This window comes from Ictalurus furcatus, chromosome 22 (assembly GCF_023375685.1).
Source record: "Ictalurus furcatus strain D&B chromosome 22, Billie_1.0, whole genome shotgun sequence".
NCBI lineage: Eukaryota > Metazoa > Chordata > Actinopteri > Siluriformes > Ictaluridae > Ictalurus > Ictalurus furcatus.
In genome coordinates, this window is record NC_071276.1 from 5,578,887 (window position 1) to 5,595,722 (window position 16,836).

General features: G+C 38.3%; 1 protein-coding gene across 1 annotated transcript in view; it reads left to right on the plus strand.

Moving 5' to 3' along the window:
* The first annotated feature begins 3,218 nt into the window (after positions 1-3,218).
* hip1rb (huntingtin interacting protein 1 related b) overlaps positions 3,219-16,836 on the plus strand; it is a 70,027-nt gene continuing 56,409 nt past the window's right edge. The window contains exons 1-3 of the mRNA XM_053653916.1: positions 3,219-3,575; positions 16,336-16,399; positions 16,626-16,768. Coding sequence (XP_053509891.1) covers positions 3,483-3,575; positions 16,336-16,399; positions 16,626-16,768 — 300 coding nt within the window. The 5' untranslated portion in view covers positions 3,219-3,482. The remainder of the gene's footprint in view (positions 3,576-16,335; positions 16,400-16,625; positions 16,769-16,836) is intronic.

A 16,836-nucleotide genomic window follows, 5' to 3' on the forward strand; every position in this document is an offset into this window, starting at 1 on the left:
GCCACAGGCACATGCACATACAAACATGCTAATGTTATAAACTGTGAACCAACAGAAATGCCAATTTGAATCCTAACCACTTATCTATCTATCTATCTATCTATCTATCTATTTATCTATCTATCTATCTAATATATATATATATATATATATATATATATATATATATATATATATATATATATATATATATAAAAATACATCAGTGATGCTAACGTTATAGCTAAACTGTGAACCGAATGAAATTTTTTTTCGATTTTCCCAGAAAGATAGCTACAGATGGTTCCTTTACACACTCATCTTTCCACTTGGTGGAACCCACAGCTTTAGCACGCAGCTGCCAGGACGAGCGGACTCTTCACACAGGACTCAGCACTCAAAGTGCTCAGACCTGTTCGAATGGGGCCCTCCCTGCTCTTACAGAAATGTAACATACTAACTTATCTCTGCTTAACATGATCATTGCACTGGATGTTTCAGCTCAATACTGCAAACAACTAAATTGATTCAGTATTGACAACGTTTTCTTACAAAACATGAAAGAATAATTAATGACCACTCAAAAGTTTAATTAAAACTAAATCTGGCTTTACAGTGTGTATACTATGTTCTTTTTCTGTGCCATTTGGCTATGTTAGCTGCTTTATTTCCAATTACCCCAATGTACAGTGGATATTAAAAGTCTGCACATGCATGTTAAAATGGCAGGTTTGACAAAAACCAAGTCAAGTCATGTGGCTTTACTCTCATTTCAACCATATACAGCTGGTACAGTACACAGTGAAACGAAACAACGTTCCTCCAGGACCCTGGTACTACATAAAACACCACACTATCCACATGAGATGACACAGAACTAAATAAGACCTACACATTTCTACATAAAGTGCACGTGCAAATGTGTGCAAACAACACAAGACAGTACAGTAACTATTAAAACAGGACCACTCAGCACCACTGAATGAGGAGAGGCAGGAACCCAGACTCACCTCATCACACCTCAGTATAAAGATCAGAAACTCACACATATGGTGAGTTGGGCATTAGAATTCCACCTGGATCATCAAATTAAAATGATAAATGGTCTGCACGTATTGTATATAGCGCCTTTTAACCTCAGCGATTCAATAAAGCACTTTACACTGTTTCTCATTCACCCATTCTCACACACACACACAGACACATGTGCAAGGCACTGGCCTGCCATCAGAGGCAACTTAGGATTCAGTGTCTTGATCAAGGACACTTCGGCACGTGGAGGCACGTCCTAACAGCCAACCTAGCGATTAGTGGACAACCTGCTCTACCACCTGAGCCACAGCTGCCCAAACTTCAGAGTCATGTTTTCATTAATTCTGGCTGATTCCTCTCGATATCAGCCAAGTCTCCACTGTTGCATGACACAGACGCAGGAAAACTTTAGACCTTCAATGAAAATAGCGATTGTGCACACTGAGTCAAAAAGGCCTTGTCCACGTTCCCTGGACAAACTGACTCAACTAAGGCTGGACCTTTGGTTCAATTCCTGTTGAAGGCTGTCCACACAGCATCATAAGCCTTCCTCCATGATTCCTTTAGAAGCAGATGCAATGCTACGGCTAGGCATTCAGCACAATCTCTGCTGAATTGTACCACAATGAGGACTCTGTGATCCTTCACTAATGCAACAGCTGAAGTCACTTCACGGATCAGAATCACCAAAGAGACACCATCAGACCATAACTATAAAGTATCTCTATATACTTTCTTAAGTGTCTGCAAGGTAGTTTAGCTAAATTAGTATGGTAAGAAGATCCACTCTTTTGCCCATTTCATATAATAAAATCTAAACAGCTGTCTACACTCATGGTGTATGTCTGCTATTAAGCTTAATTCCACTCATTATCCAATTGTATATCAATCGCTTCTACTTCCACTACATTTGAAAATATTTTCAATTGTTGTATGTTTTGTACTATATTGATGCATACCTTTTTTAAAAAAAAAATTATTATTAAACATATATTTTATTATATTAAATGTTTATCTCTCTTGTCACAAGAAAAATTACAATAATGTGGTTGCATAAGTATGTATACCCTTTTATAATGGGACATGTGGCTGTGACCCAGAATTAACCAATCACATTCAAACTTATGCTCAAAAGTAATCATCATACACCTGTCATCAACAAGCATTATAATAATATGTTTGTTGCAAAAACAAGACAGCTTATCACTCAAAAAACACCACACCCACAATGAAGCATGGTGGTGGCATCATGATGCTATAGGGCTGCTTCTCTTCAGCTGGGACTGGGGCTCTAGTCAGATCTAAATCCTGTTGAATGTCTTGAAGAGGACTGTACAGAGGAGCTCCCCCCACCAATTTGATAGATCTAGAGCATTTTGCAAGGAAGAGTGGAATAAAACCGCCAAATCAAGATGTTCTAATTTCACAGACTCAAACATAAAGAGTGAGTGCTGTATTACAAACAAAAGTTGCTTTAACAAAGTACTATTTATAATACTTTTGTGCGCGCACACAGCTTTTTCTAAGTGTTGCCTTTTTCCTTTTATTTTTCCGACAAATGTTTTTCCACTTGAACTCTGTTGCTTAAAGTTGAAAAATGATCGGACACGCTTTATCTTGGTTTCACTTTTTTCTTTTTAATATATGCCTGGTATGCAGAAATCTCAAATTAAACAGGTCTGACCTGTTCATCCCAATGATACCCTATAATGAACTCTGCAGTGTACACAAGACACTGTATTTTAAAACTCATTTTAACGGTGTATACCATACACACATGTTGGTTCACTGTTTCATTGGATCAATTTGTAATCTGAATAATGAATGTCCTGAGTAGTAATTTCCCATTACTACTTCCATAACGTTAGAGTTCTTCTTCTGCCAGGTCCACTATAGGGTTTTTTTTCTTCCAGGTTCTAATGAGGAATACCTTATCAAGGATCACTGGACTAAATTCTATTCCCATTGATCAGATGTTCATTGTGTGCGTTTTGTGTACTGCAGCTGCCTTAGATTGCTTTCACACCCGAATCAGAGTTGATACTGGTACTTCTGGTTCGTTTGTCAACAAGGGGATTACAAAACCAACGACAAAAATAACTTGAAGGAATTTCACACGCAGCTTTATAGTAGCTTTCTACTTCCTGAAACGACGCGGCAGTGGGCGTGGTTTTAAGCCTCACGTGTGACGCACTGGAGCACGTCTCTGGTGTAGGCTGTCACCCTGCGGTTCTCTGGGTAAGAGAGCTGAGGTGCACAATCAGGCCGAGCGTTTTGATTGCAGGGACAGATTTCAAAACCGAGAAGTTCACTGACATCATTTCTGAAGCCAGGACACGATCAGAGACGATTCTTTACTCACGATCAATTATATAGGCGAAATTACACCTGCTTCGTTGTCAAACTGTAATCTAGGAATTCTCACGTCGGCGTAAGATTCGTGGAGGAAGGATTTTGGTCTACAGTGAAGGATGAACTCGATACGGCAGGTGCCATCACGGGTGAAGAGTAAACTGACGGAAACTAGTTTAGGAGACGAAAGGGAGCGCTTCGACAAGCAGCAGGTAAGCGTGATCCAGCCTTCCAACGGTCTGAATGAGAGACTTTATTCATCATAATAATAACGACGGCTTAGATGCAAGTGGTGCACATTTTCAACAAACACCAGGCTAAAATCTGCGATGTCGTGTCCCCAAAGAAGGCTGTCATTGTTAAGAAACCTAGGTGTCTAGGTGAGAACGGACGCCATGATTCCGGTCAATTATAATACAGCGCTAGCGTGTGGAGTCGCATTGTTTTAAAAGAAAAAAGGCAAGGTTATACTCCACGTACCCATGTTGTTTTTCTATGAGGTTGTTGGACAGAACTGTGTGACAGGTGATTGTGATGAAACCGGTCGGACTTGTTTATGGCGACATTCCGTCGTGAGGCCGCGGCACCTGCCTGAGAAACTTCCGTCACTGCGCCGATCATTATGCACTGGAACGGACAAAATGTTGCTTCGTCGCTCGTATAATCACGACCTAGTGTATAGTTGTAGCCTAATATATCGCCTTAGGTTGTGTTGTTTTATGCTTAACCCGTTTTTATAGATTTATCCCGTAACATCGCGCTGTTTCAGAGCTATCACGCTACACTGGCTCCAGCCGCTTACTGCACACCTGGGAGAGGTGGTGGTGATGCACGGGCTAGCATTTTAACCAGTTTTCATGTCTACCTTAAAGGAAAACGGTTCAAACAGACGTTCTTGCTGATGTGAAAGATATTTGCACTTGGAAGCTTCAACCTATTCAAGCTTGTTGTAGAGACCTCGCTCGTGAGCCTGTTTATTCTGTATTGTTCATGTCCTCCCGGTTAAACAAACAGTCTGTTTAGAAACAAGGTGGCCCATGAATCAGATCTGGAGTCCTGGTTCCAGAACCTTCCATTGAGGAAAATGATATTTTGAGAATAAACATGTGATTGCTCTGTAGATATAGCATATATATAATATAAAGGGATGTCACAATACCAAAAATCTAGTAGTCGGTACCGATACCACAGTGTGGTATAAAAATGAACTCCTGGAGGACATCCTCCTCTGGCTGATAAAAAAAGAGAGAGAGATTTCACTGATCAAACACTGTCAGACAATGAGTGGAGGTGCTCTCCTAAACATGCACACACACCCACCCCTTATACTCTGAATGCAAGCATTAGTTTAAATTCACTGATATGGTGGCAGGTCAAAAAGATTTATTAAAACCATTAACAATTTAAGTAATTATTAGTGACATTAGGCTACATGTAGCTGACAGGACACGGGCTGAATGGTGGTGCATGGTGGCACATTAGGAGGTAGTTTATAACACTGCAATGCGTTAGCATCATTAACAAATAACAGGCTATTGCAAACATTACATGAAGCATAACGTTAGCTGGTTTCACGGCTACAATGCAGCTGCCTCAAACAAATATGATATAAGGCCGTCTCTCAGGCGCTTCACCAAATTCCAGGTGTTTCCTCGCTTTGTCTGAAGTGAATGATAGCATCGGTTACAGAAACAAACAGGCTTCAGAGCATCAATTATGTTTGTTGTCATCCGCCTTGAATGCGAAGTATTTACATATTCCATACCACCTTTCCTCTCAACGAGTCGGGGCAGCGCTAATCTTCTGTAGTTTTTCCCATGTGCTTGTAGGCATTCTTCTTCTTTACCTCTTGTGGACCGACTAAAACACTTATGCGTATTTGCTGCCCCCATCAGTTCCGGAAGAATTGCAATCACGGTACCTTCATTACCAATGGTACGTACGCTACTGCAGAAAAACAAGTACCATCATATTTTAAGAATGTTAGTACTGAAGTATCGGTTCTCGTGACCCCCCCCCCAAAAAAAAACCCCCAAACATTATATATATATATATAATATATAAAAATAAACCAAAGAACAATAACATTATTTATTATGGAAAATACTTATTTTAAAATTTTTGGCACCACAACTATTAATACTTTATATATTTTTTTTGTCATGTCTCACAAGATGAGCTCGTTTATGTATTTCTGTATGTGGGCGTGTGTGCAGTCCGCTCAAAGCTATTGGAACGGCAAGGCCAGTTTATTTGTTTGTGCTATACACCGAAGATATTTGGGTTTGAGATCAAAAGACGGATACGAGTCAAGAGTTTAGGTTTTATTTCCTGCTTTTTACATCGAGATGTGTTAAACAACATTAAAACATAGAACCTTTTTGAATGAGACCACCCTTTTCTTAGGGTGAGCAGATAAGTCTTGAAGTGATTGAAAGTAAATAACACTTAATATATATAAGAATATCTCTTTCCTGCGATAACTTGATCAAGTCGGTGATCCACTGACATCACTATTAAATGTTGGTGTCTTGTTTTTTGATGCTTTAGCAGGATTTTACTGCAGCATCGTTCAGGTGTTTGTTTCGGGTGGTTTCTCCGTTCAGTCTCGTTTTCAGGAGGTGAAATGCTGCTCAATTGGGGTTAGGTTTGGTGATTGACTTGGCCACTCTAAAACCTTCCACCTTTCCCCCCTGATGAAGTCCTTCGTTGAGTCAGCAGTGTGTTTTGGATCGTTGTCTTGCTGCATGATGAAGTTCCTCCAGATTAATTTGGATGCATTTCTCTGTATACTGGCAGACAGTTTGTTTCTGTAGACTTCTGAATTCATTCTGCTGCTACCATCATTATGAGTTACACCATCAATAAAGATTAGTGAGACTGTTCCAGAAGCAGCCATGCAAGCCCAAGCCATGACACTACCTCCACCATGCTTGACCAGAGAGCTTGTATGTTTTGGATCATGAGCAGATGCTTCCTTTCTCCACACTTTGGCCTTTCCATCACTTTGGTAGAGGTGCATCTTGGTTCCTGAATTTTTGTGGCTCATCTCTGTACTTCTTTACGAATTCCAATCTGGCTTTCTGATGATTTTTGCTGTTGAACGGTTTGCATCTTGTGGTATGGCCTCTATATTTCTGCTCTTGAAATCTTCTTCAAATTGTGACCCCTGCCCTGTAAAGGTTGTGGTTGATGTCACTAACTGTTGTTTTTTTTTGTTTTTCTCTCACAATGTTTGTCATCAACTGCCGTTGTTTTCCTTGGTCGACCTGTTCAGTGTCTGGTTGTTAGTACACCAGTGGTTTCTTTCTTCTTTGGGTCAAGAGCTTCAGTGGATGTTCACATTAACATCAAAAAACTGTGATCTCTGTGACTTTAACCATGGTATGTTTGTTGGTGCCAGATGGGCTGGTTTGAATATTTGAGAAACTGCTGATCTCCTTGGGATTTTCACACACAGTCTATAGAGTTTACACAGAATGGGACAAAAAACATCAGCATCAGTTCTGTGTATGAAAATGGCTTGTTGATCAGAGAGGTCAGAGGAAAAAGGCCAGATTGATTTCAGCTGCCAGGGTGGATATAGTAACTCAAATAATCACTCTTTACAACCCTGGTAAGCAGAAAAGTATCTCAACATGCACAAAACATTGAACCTTGATGTGGATGGGCTACAATGGCAGAAGACTATCAGGTTCCACTCCTGTCAGCCATGAATATATACCGAAACTGGACAGTAGAAGTGTTATTTATTTATTTATTTATTTATTTATTTATTTATTTTTCAATCTTCAACTGTCCAGTTTGGTAGAGTCCGTGCCCATGACACCCGTAGATTCTTGTTCTTGTATATATCTGTCATATACAGGATTTTGCTGAGGTTTTTGTGATTGTTGTGGCCAAAAATGCTTGATTTTACAGTGGCTTTTTTTTTCAACATTTGCAATGCAACTTGCTGAGTTTTTTGTGCTTGATTTGTCAAAATTGCAATTGCACAAAATTGTTTTGCACAGTCTTTCTCAGTGATGTTTGTTGGTAAATGAGATCTTTTTAGCTGTACTCATGTACGTGAAACGAAGAGGGTTTTGGCTGAATGTATATTGTGATGACAAAATCATATATGTATAATATTTTAATTTCAAAAGTGTTTTGCATTAAGAACCAAAATTGTAATGCACTTACATTTATAGTTCTTTCATAATTCACTAATGGAAGTAGTTTCATGAAATAACATCTGGTGTGATCATCAAGAAAATACCATTTTGGTCTGCACTTATATAGCGCTTTTTTTTTTTTTAACCTTAGCGGTTCTAAAGTGCTTTACACTGTGTCTCATTCACCCATTCACACACCCATGGTAGCTGAGCTGCCATGCAAGGCGCTAACTTGCCATCGAGAGTAATTTGGGGTTCTTGCCCAAGGACACTTCGGCACGCGGGCCGGGAATCGAACTGCCAACCCTACGATTAGTGGACAACCCGCTCTACCACCTGAGCCACAGCCGCCGAGACATTTTGAGACATTTACATTGAAAACAATTTAACAAAATTTAACAAAAAAAAATTTAACAAAAAGTATAAGTTGGAAAACTTTAACCTTTTTATGTGCTCCTCTATAGTTGTCATATGGATGGAAAGGGTGGAAAAGGAAAAGTGTGGGTACCATGTCAAAATCATACTTGAGTAGAAGTATGGACCCAAAATATACTTGGGTGAAAGTAAAATGTATCTATATTTAAACAGTTGCTCAAGTATTTAAGAGGAAAAAAAAAAATAAAGAAACAGATCAATATTTAACAGTACATTCAGTGTTGTCTATCTTCATCTTTTATGAAATATTTATTAAATATTCTACTAACTAGGACAAACCTAAATTTGTTTTGCTGGTTATCTAATAGTAATGTTAAGTTGGAATTACTGAGGTGGCGTTGACAACAAAAACAAAAGTCGTTCACTCATTTGCCAAATTTAAAGCTAACTTTCCTCAACAAGCTTTTTTTTTTGGGGAATTGTGATTTGGTTTTACATGGGAGGCAACGGAAACCTCCTTTATGAATTATTGGTTAATTCAGCAGATGAGTACACTAGCTCAAGGTCCAATTAGCAAAGTTATGTGCAGTTTCATTTGATATTGATCTGAATTTGATTGAATGTTTTTAAAAATGTGATTTAAGTATGTGAGAACACAACTAATTGGTGTAGCAACTGGGCAAGAAAACTATCTCATGACATTTGAGGTCTTTTACAAGTACTTTGAAGGTCAAAATAAAAATAAAAAGAGTAAGGTATGTTTTAGTTTTTTTCTCATGTAAATTTATTTGAGTAAGAGTACAGGTATTCGGTTTCAATTAGGGACGCACTGAAATTTCGGCCGTCGAAAATGGCACTTTCGGTTTTTGGCCAAAAGAGAAAAAAATATGAGCTGAAAATCATATGGTGTGACCTCTGTCTGTATGAAATATCCTCTGTCTTCCATTGCTACTTTCTGTACTTATTCTCAATTCATAATTTATGTGCAGGCAGTTATTTATTACAGGCACAGTGACGCAGTTGATTGTGTTGTTGATTCATAGCTCCTGAGGTCAGGTTACTGTCAATGCTCATATTTTACATTTCCCCCTGAACATCCACATCCACTGTTATAATGTACGGTTTTATGTACCAAAAACAGTCATATTTCATTTTTACAGGATCGTCTTCCAATTTCTCTTTATCTCTTAGAGTTCAGCAGGCTGTTTTTTTCTGTGCCTTTAAGAGTGGTATAGGTTAAAGTGTATCCGTTTATTTATTATGACTTATTAAAATGGCTTTTTCCGCAGCACATTAAGGAAATATATTATTTGGAGGGTAAATCACTGTCTCACCATGTGATCAATTTTAGTATCATGCTTTATTTACAAAAAAAAAAATTAAAATGTGCTTTTTCAAAGTCCTTCTTTGGCTGTTATGCAGGATACTCGTGGACATATTGGCAAAATGCTAGGAATGCAACAACTAATTGATAAAAACGATAAAATTTGATGATAAGCTTAAGCAACAAGTTTCAGTGTTATGCACTCTATGGTGCACTGATGGAAATGCAAGATACCACAGCAAAAACATCCTCTCAAGTAGACGATCTCTTTACCTCACATTATGCTGTTGGCCTCATGGCATAACTTGTGTTTTCATCTGAGTGATAAATCTGCAATCTTTTGATGAATGTGTAAAACTCGTTTCAAAAAGTGTTGATTCACCGATTCTAGGCATTGAAAACTAAGAGTCAAGCCCATTAATGTGTTATCTCAGGATGTTCTCTCAGAACGTTCTTGTCCTTATTCTGTATGCTGACTGTGTACTCCTTTTCTCTGAAGAGATCTCATCAGCCACCTCCCCTAATCTCACACGCTTCCTGTAGGAGCTTGGTTTCCATGGACACCCGTACGGCAGCACCATGGAGCCACTGTGTTGCTACTGGCAGTAGAAGCTGAACCAACTAACTTATCTGAGCAGCATACACAGTGCAGTCTGCCAGCACTTACAAAACGATGTATTCCAGAGATTATACTAAATATACATTACTACTAGGGCTGCAATTAACGATTATTTTCAGAATCGATTAGTTGGCCGATAATTTATTCGATTAATCAGATGGGGGGACAAATTTCAGTACCCTTTTTTTGGTTTGTTTATTTAAAATAATATCCACAAACTGAGTGTTACAAATATAAACTTCAGACTAAAACTTTAAACAACTGTCTGTCCAATTGTTTAAGACTGAAAAGAACCCAATACACACAGAAACACAACAGAATATATATTATTCATTTAGGACTGTAGTTTAATTATTAGTGTTTTATGTGCATCCATTAGTTTTATATATTTTTATATATATATATACACACACACACACACACACACACACACACAAATAAATATATATATTTATAATGTGTGTGTGTGTTTGTGTGTGTATATGCGTCTGTGTTTGGTGTGTTTCTTAGTGTACTGTGTATAATTGATTTAATTTATTAACACGCCCACAGCCCCCAGTTTGAGAGCCACTGGTGTAGAGGCATTTGTTGAATTTAGCTGATAAAGAACTAGAATAAACTGTAACTGTATGTAACCAGGTAGCCTTATACAACGCTGTATCAGAGGATATGCACATTACACGGAGGGTCTGTCATTTGGACTTGCAAATGAAAGGACGAGAAGAACAGGTAGGACAAGCATATCAAATTTTTTACTAAGGGCAAGAATAGAAAGATCCATACAGGGTGTATAGAGAGGAGCTTTCTTTTCTTTCTTTTTCTTTTCTTTCTTTCGCTCACTTCCTTCTGTTTTAATTCATCTGTCTTTGTGGCTCTCTGAATCATATCACTCATTTTACCAATACTTAAACATTTGTGAAAATATTCTTACTTGTGCTCACCAGGCATCTGGTGTTTTACTACCTTAGTAGAATATCAGAGATTACTTCATCTATTGTTCATATTTAGTTTCATCTGTGACGAATGGTGGAACTGTGGTGTGTGTGTGTATAGGTGGGAATATATATAGATACCATTGTACTACTAATCAAGTCTTGCTGACCTAGCTATACCAGTTTCATTATCTGTTACTTACTTAATATTACTGACATTGCCAGATTAACTAAATAAAAAGCTTAAAATTCAGCTAATTTGTGGGTTACAAGTTTCAGTTGCACTTGTATCACGAATTGTGTATGCACTTTGTTTGCATTTCAGTTAATGTGTAATCCAGTGTCGGAGTAGCCTTTGTTTACAATCCATTATTATCCAACGTTTAATGGAATAATGTTGTCATTGATGAAGGACAGGCAGAACAGCCACAAAGAAGTTTTTGGTTTCCCAACAACAGCACTGATACCAGCCTTTAAAGACACAAATGGGTGCCATGTATTTCATCTTAAAATGTAATGTGAATGTACATTACGATGCATTTGACACATTATTGAAAATTTGCACGCAAACAGCTTTTGGGGGAAAAAATCTTTGAAATAGTGTCATCTTTGAAACAAGAAATGAAATAGTATTTTCTATCAAAAAACATGAAATTTTACCCCTAAAAAAAGTATTTACTTGAATATTAAAAATGGCAAAGAACTGTATTGTAATTGTAATAAATGCTATTGGGCAGTGGTGGCTTAGAGGCTTTGGGTTTTTGGGCTTTGGGTTACTGATCGGAAGGTTTGGGGTTCAAGCCAAGTTGGGCCCTTGAGCAAGGCCCTTAACCCTCTCTGCTCCAGGGGTGCCGTATCATGGCTGACCCTGTGCTCTGACCCCAGCTTCCTGGCATGCTGGGATATGTGAAGAAAAGAATTTCACTGTGCTGTAATGCGACCAATAAAGACTCATCACTCATTATAATTATCATTGTAATAACTTTAATCAGCTTTATTTGATCAACTTTATTGTTGATTTTTGAATTTCTTGTTACCTGGGTTATAATTAGGGATGTCAAAAAACATTCAATTCAATTCAATTTTATTTGTATAGCGCTTTTTACAATAGACATTGTCTCAAAGCAGCTTTACAGAAATATCAACATGGTATACAGATATTAAAGGTGTGAATTTATCCCAACTGAGCAAGCCACTGAGTGGCGACGGTGGCAAGGAAAAACTCCCTAAGATGTTTTAAGAGGAAGAAACCTTGAGAGGAACCCGACTCAGAAGGGAACCCGTCCTCATCTGGGTAACAACAGATAGTGTGAAAAAGTTCATTATGGATTTATATGAAGTCTGTATGGCCTTAGGAGCAGCTGCAGTCCAGCAGTCTGGAATTAGAGAAGATTTGAGCTCCATCCAGAGGCAGAAAGGATCTGGATCTCTAGTATCTCCATAAATTCGTGTGGGGCTCGGTGAAAGGAGAGAGGGAGAAAAAAGATAATTATGACTGCGAAGTAGTAGAACAGAATCTAGTCAGGGTAGGCTTGAGTAAACAAATACGTTTTAAGCCTAGACTTAAACACTGAGACTGTGTCTGAGTCCCGAACACTAATAGGAAGACTGTTCCATAACTGTGGGGCTCTATAAGAGAAAGCTCTTCCCCCTGCTGTAGCCTTCACTATTCGAGGTACCGTCAAATAGCCTGCATCTTTTGATCTAAGTAGGCGTGGCGGATCATAGAAAACCAAAAGGTCGCTTAGATATTGTGGCGCGAGACCATTTAGTGCTTTATAGGTTAATAATAGTATTTTATAGTTAATGTGAGATTTCACTGGGAGCCAATGCAGTACTGATAATATCGGTGTGATATGGTCGTACCTTCTAGTTCTACTTAGGACTCTAGCAGCTGCATTCTGGACTAACTGGAGCTTATTTATATTCCTACTGGAACATCCAGACAGTAAGGCATTACAGTAATCTAATCTAGAGGTGACGAATGCACGAACTAGTATTTCCGCATCATGCAGTGACAATATGTTTCTTATCTTAGAAATATTTCTGAGATGAAAGAAGGCTATCCTAGTAATATTATCTACATGAGCATCAAATGATAGGCTGGAGTCAATAATCACTCCAAGGTCTTTAACTGCTGTACATGATGAAACAGAAAGACCATCCAGAGTAACCATGTGATCAGAAAGATTACTTCTAGCTACACGTGGGCCTAATAAAAGTATTTCTGTTTTATCAGAATTAAGTAGAAGGAAGTTAGTTAACATCCAACGTCTAATGTCCTTTACACAATCCTCAACTTTACTAAGCTGCTGTCTGTCCTCTGGCTTCGCTGAAACATACAACTGTGTATCATCAGCATAACAGTGGAAGCTAATTCCATGTTTACGAATAATTTGTCCTAGGGGTAGCATATATAAAGTAAAAATCAGTGGGCCTAAAACAGAACCTGATATATCAAAACATTGATGTATCAATTATTGTTCAGCACATTATTTTCTGGCTGTGTCTTTGAGACCTTGATGGTTTAAAACGACTTTAAAATTGGTCATTTTCACGCTAGGAATCAATGTCTTTTTCACATATCAATAAGTGGGAAATTCTTCCGACGTTTAGCGATTTTCCTCTAATTTTTAATTATAAATACTGGCTGCTGCAGTGCATCCATAAATCTATAGCGTGGGCCTGCATGTATTATAACTGAACAGGCAGCGACATATCAGTAAGCCCCACTAGACTGAGCCGTACTACGTGACAGAAGAGTGATGGAGATCAGTGATATCTACAGGATCTGTTGTATCTCATCCCTGTTTTCTCTCAAAGCTATCACGCCAGATAATATTCAATGGTAGTTAGGGTTGTCACGATACCATAAATATACCATACTCTACCAGTTGAAGTATCACGATACCATGATGCAATGTTGTTGATTCATAATTCAAATCTTCAGGATAAACCAAAGTGACAGAAATACAAAGATATAAATGAAAGCAGATTTTCCTCTGAATCCGTTATTAATGAAAATGAATAACGAGGCTATTGGAAAAATTCAAGAACAATCATACAGTTATCAAGCAGCTAATTCAGCGTGCCACATTTCGTCTATTGTTCCTTAGAGCAATAAAATCATGCAAATGAAAATTGTCCTCAGAGAACTAACAATGGACACAACATTAGGAATAAATAATGCCCTAGGAAGATGATGGGTATAGCAGATTCAAAACTCCCAAGAGTCCCATTATAATATTACATAGCTTAGCTACATAGTTAGTTAGCTAGCTTAGCTAACGTAACTTTGGCAGACTACTGAATAGCTATGACTTCCATGTGTTAATCAACAGCGGTGCACCACTAGATAGAAAATATCACTTTTTCGCTATCACTTATCCCAAATAGACTACAATAAAGTGGAAATGTGTTATCCAACCATTATTTATTTCTGATAGTATTTTCTGACTTCCCATGCGACCCTCTGACTGGCTCTTGGTCCCCCCCCCGTGCCACACCATTAAAAAAAATTTACCATCCACATAATCCAAGATCGTGTGATTCTTATCATTGATGTAGTGAATTTATTTATTCTGAGACTTTTATTAAACATTTACGTCTTGGTTGTAAGCGCTCTCAGAATCGGTTCTGTTTTCTTGCTAAAATGACAGACTTTGTGTGTGTGTGTGTGAGAGACAGAGAGAGAGCGAGGCTGGGGAAGGAATTACTATTTATCGCAGCTATAACCTAGGAGAGAACAGATACTAGCTTGTCTTGTCATGCCTGACACACAGCTCTTGCGAGGACTACGTACCAGCGTTAACGCGGAGGTGTGAATCGACCTGAATAGACTACAATGTGAAACAGCTAGATGATCGATTTAAATGTCATTTTAAATCATTGATGTTGCCTCGGGAAAATAATCTGCCGATAATCGATACATAATATAAATAATCGATATATCGACATTTTATGACATCCCTAGTAATTTGCATTTGCTAGCTGTTTCACACTGTATCCTATTAGACTATCGTTTAACTGTGCCTGATGTAACAGATCCAGTAGATATAGCTCCATCAGTCCTCTGACATGTAATACGGCGCCATCTAGTGGCTGTTCCTGATATGTCAGTGTGTGGTTTTAAAGCGCACCTATTATACTTTTGAAACGTGTCTAATTTTGTTTTAAAGTTCTCATACAATAGATTTACATGCATCCAAGGTTAAAAAAAAAAAAACACTTTAATGTGCTCATAATTTAAATTGCAGCATTACCTTTTTTCCCCCAGTGTCACAAACGACTCGTTAAATGATCCATTCTAAAGGACTCGTTCTAAACTCCTCCTTTCAGCGAGCATACTCTGCTTTGATTGGTCAGATGTCCCAGTCTGTTGTGATTGGTCTACCGCTGTCAGCGTGTTTCAAAAAGGAAACGCCCATTACCAGAACGACTTTCTGCTCCGTCTGTCAGTGAGCAGCCGATGAAGACAAGAGGCGGGTTTTTTGTTACAAACCTACGTAGGTTAGTAAAGGAAGCAAGTGTGGAATCACTAACGACTCGTTTCAGCTGTTCAGAATCGGTTCCTTCTTTTGGGAGTCAGTAACCCTGTTTGTCGTGCGCTTTGATTTTTGAAACTTTTCAGACTTTTTACAGTCTAAAACAGCTCTATAACACACTACATGAAAGGAAATATCTGAAAACCCATAATAGGTGCACTTTAATAGTATACAGGTAGGCCTGTAGTATAGATTTAAGGATGCACTGCAGCAGCCAATATTTATTTGTTTGTTTGTTTGTTTGTTTGTTTGTTTGTTTATTTGAATCCCCACCCAACCCAAATCGATAGCTTTCAACATTTCACCACAAAAGGGACAAATAATTCTTGATCTGCACGGAGCTGTCTTCATATGTCCAGGAAATTCTATTAATATATTTATATATCCTAATATTTTACATACACTTACTGTCCACTTATATAGACACACACAGGTCAAGTGCTTTAGTCAACGTTCAGGATGCGCCCATGATTGCGTCAGATTCTTGTTCTTGGCTGACAGGACTAGAACCTGATGTATTCTTCTGCTGATGTAGCCCATCCACCTCATGGTTTGATCTGTTGTGCATTCTAAGATGCTTTTCTGCTCAATATGGTTGTAAAGGGTGTTTGAGTTACTTTAGTGTAGACTTCCTGTCAGCTCAGACCAATCTGATCATTCTCCTCAGATCTCTCATGTCAACAAGGTGTACAGGTGTCCCTGGTAACTTTACTGGCAAGCAATTCTCACTGTGTGAGTCTGTATTGACAAAACATATTTTTGTTTAACTGTAGCAGGCCAATTATTTGCCAGTATTTGAAATGATGTGAGAAACTATAGTGGAAACTTTTCTGATGGGTAAAAAGTGCAATTACACGCACACATTTTGGAATGTGGTATGATTTGTCATGTACCTTGCAATAAAAAACCTTTTCCTCCCCACAAGTAAGTGTGTGTGTGTGTGTGTGTTCATTAAAATATTATGTTTCGACTATCGTACTTTCAGCTACTGAATTATTTTCTTCTTTTTTTCTCTTTCCATCAGCTCAACAGCATCAGTAAAGCCATTAACTCCTCCGAGACACCAGTAAAGGAGAAACATGCCCGCAGTATCCTTTGAAATGTCTTCAGTCAGTCTCTCCCTGTGGATTCTCTTTGTCATTTTATCCATTCACTTAATTGCACACTATATATAAGGTTTTTTTAATTATTATTTTAGCACTACATCTGAAATCAATTTAGCTCAATTCAATTAGCTGGTAAAGGAAAAATGAAGTGGAGAATTGACTCTGTCTCCACAGTGTTGCATTCTGTTACCCTTGACTTTGAATACAGGGATTATCCTGGGAACTCACAGGGAAAAGGGGGCATACACGTTCTGGTCCTATGCTATTGGACTACCTTTGTCTAGTAACCCCATTCTTAGCTGGAAGTTTTGTCATGTTTTACATAAAGTTCTACGTGATGGCCATCCAAACGTAAGTATTTTCCTCTCGTTGAAAGTATAATATGTCTTGAAGTCTAGGGGCTTCTTTCTGCAAGAAAC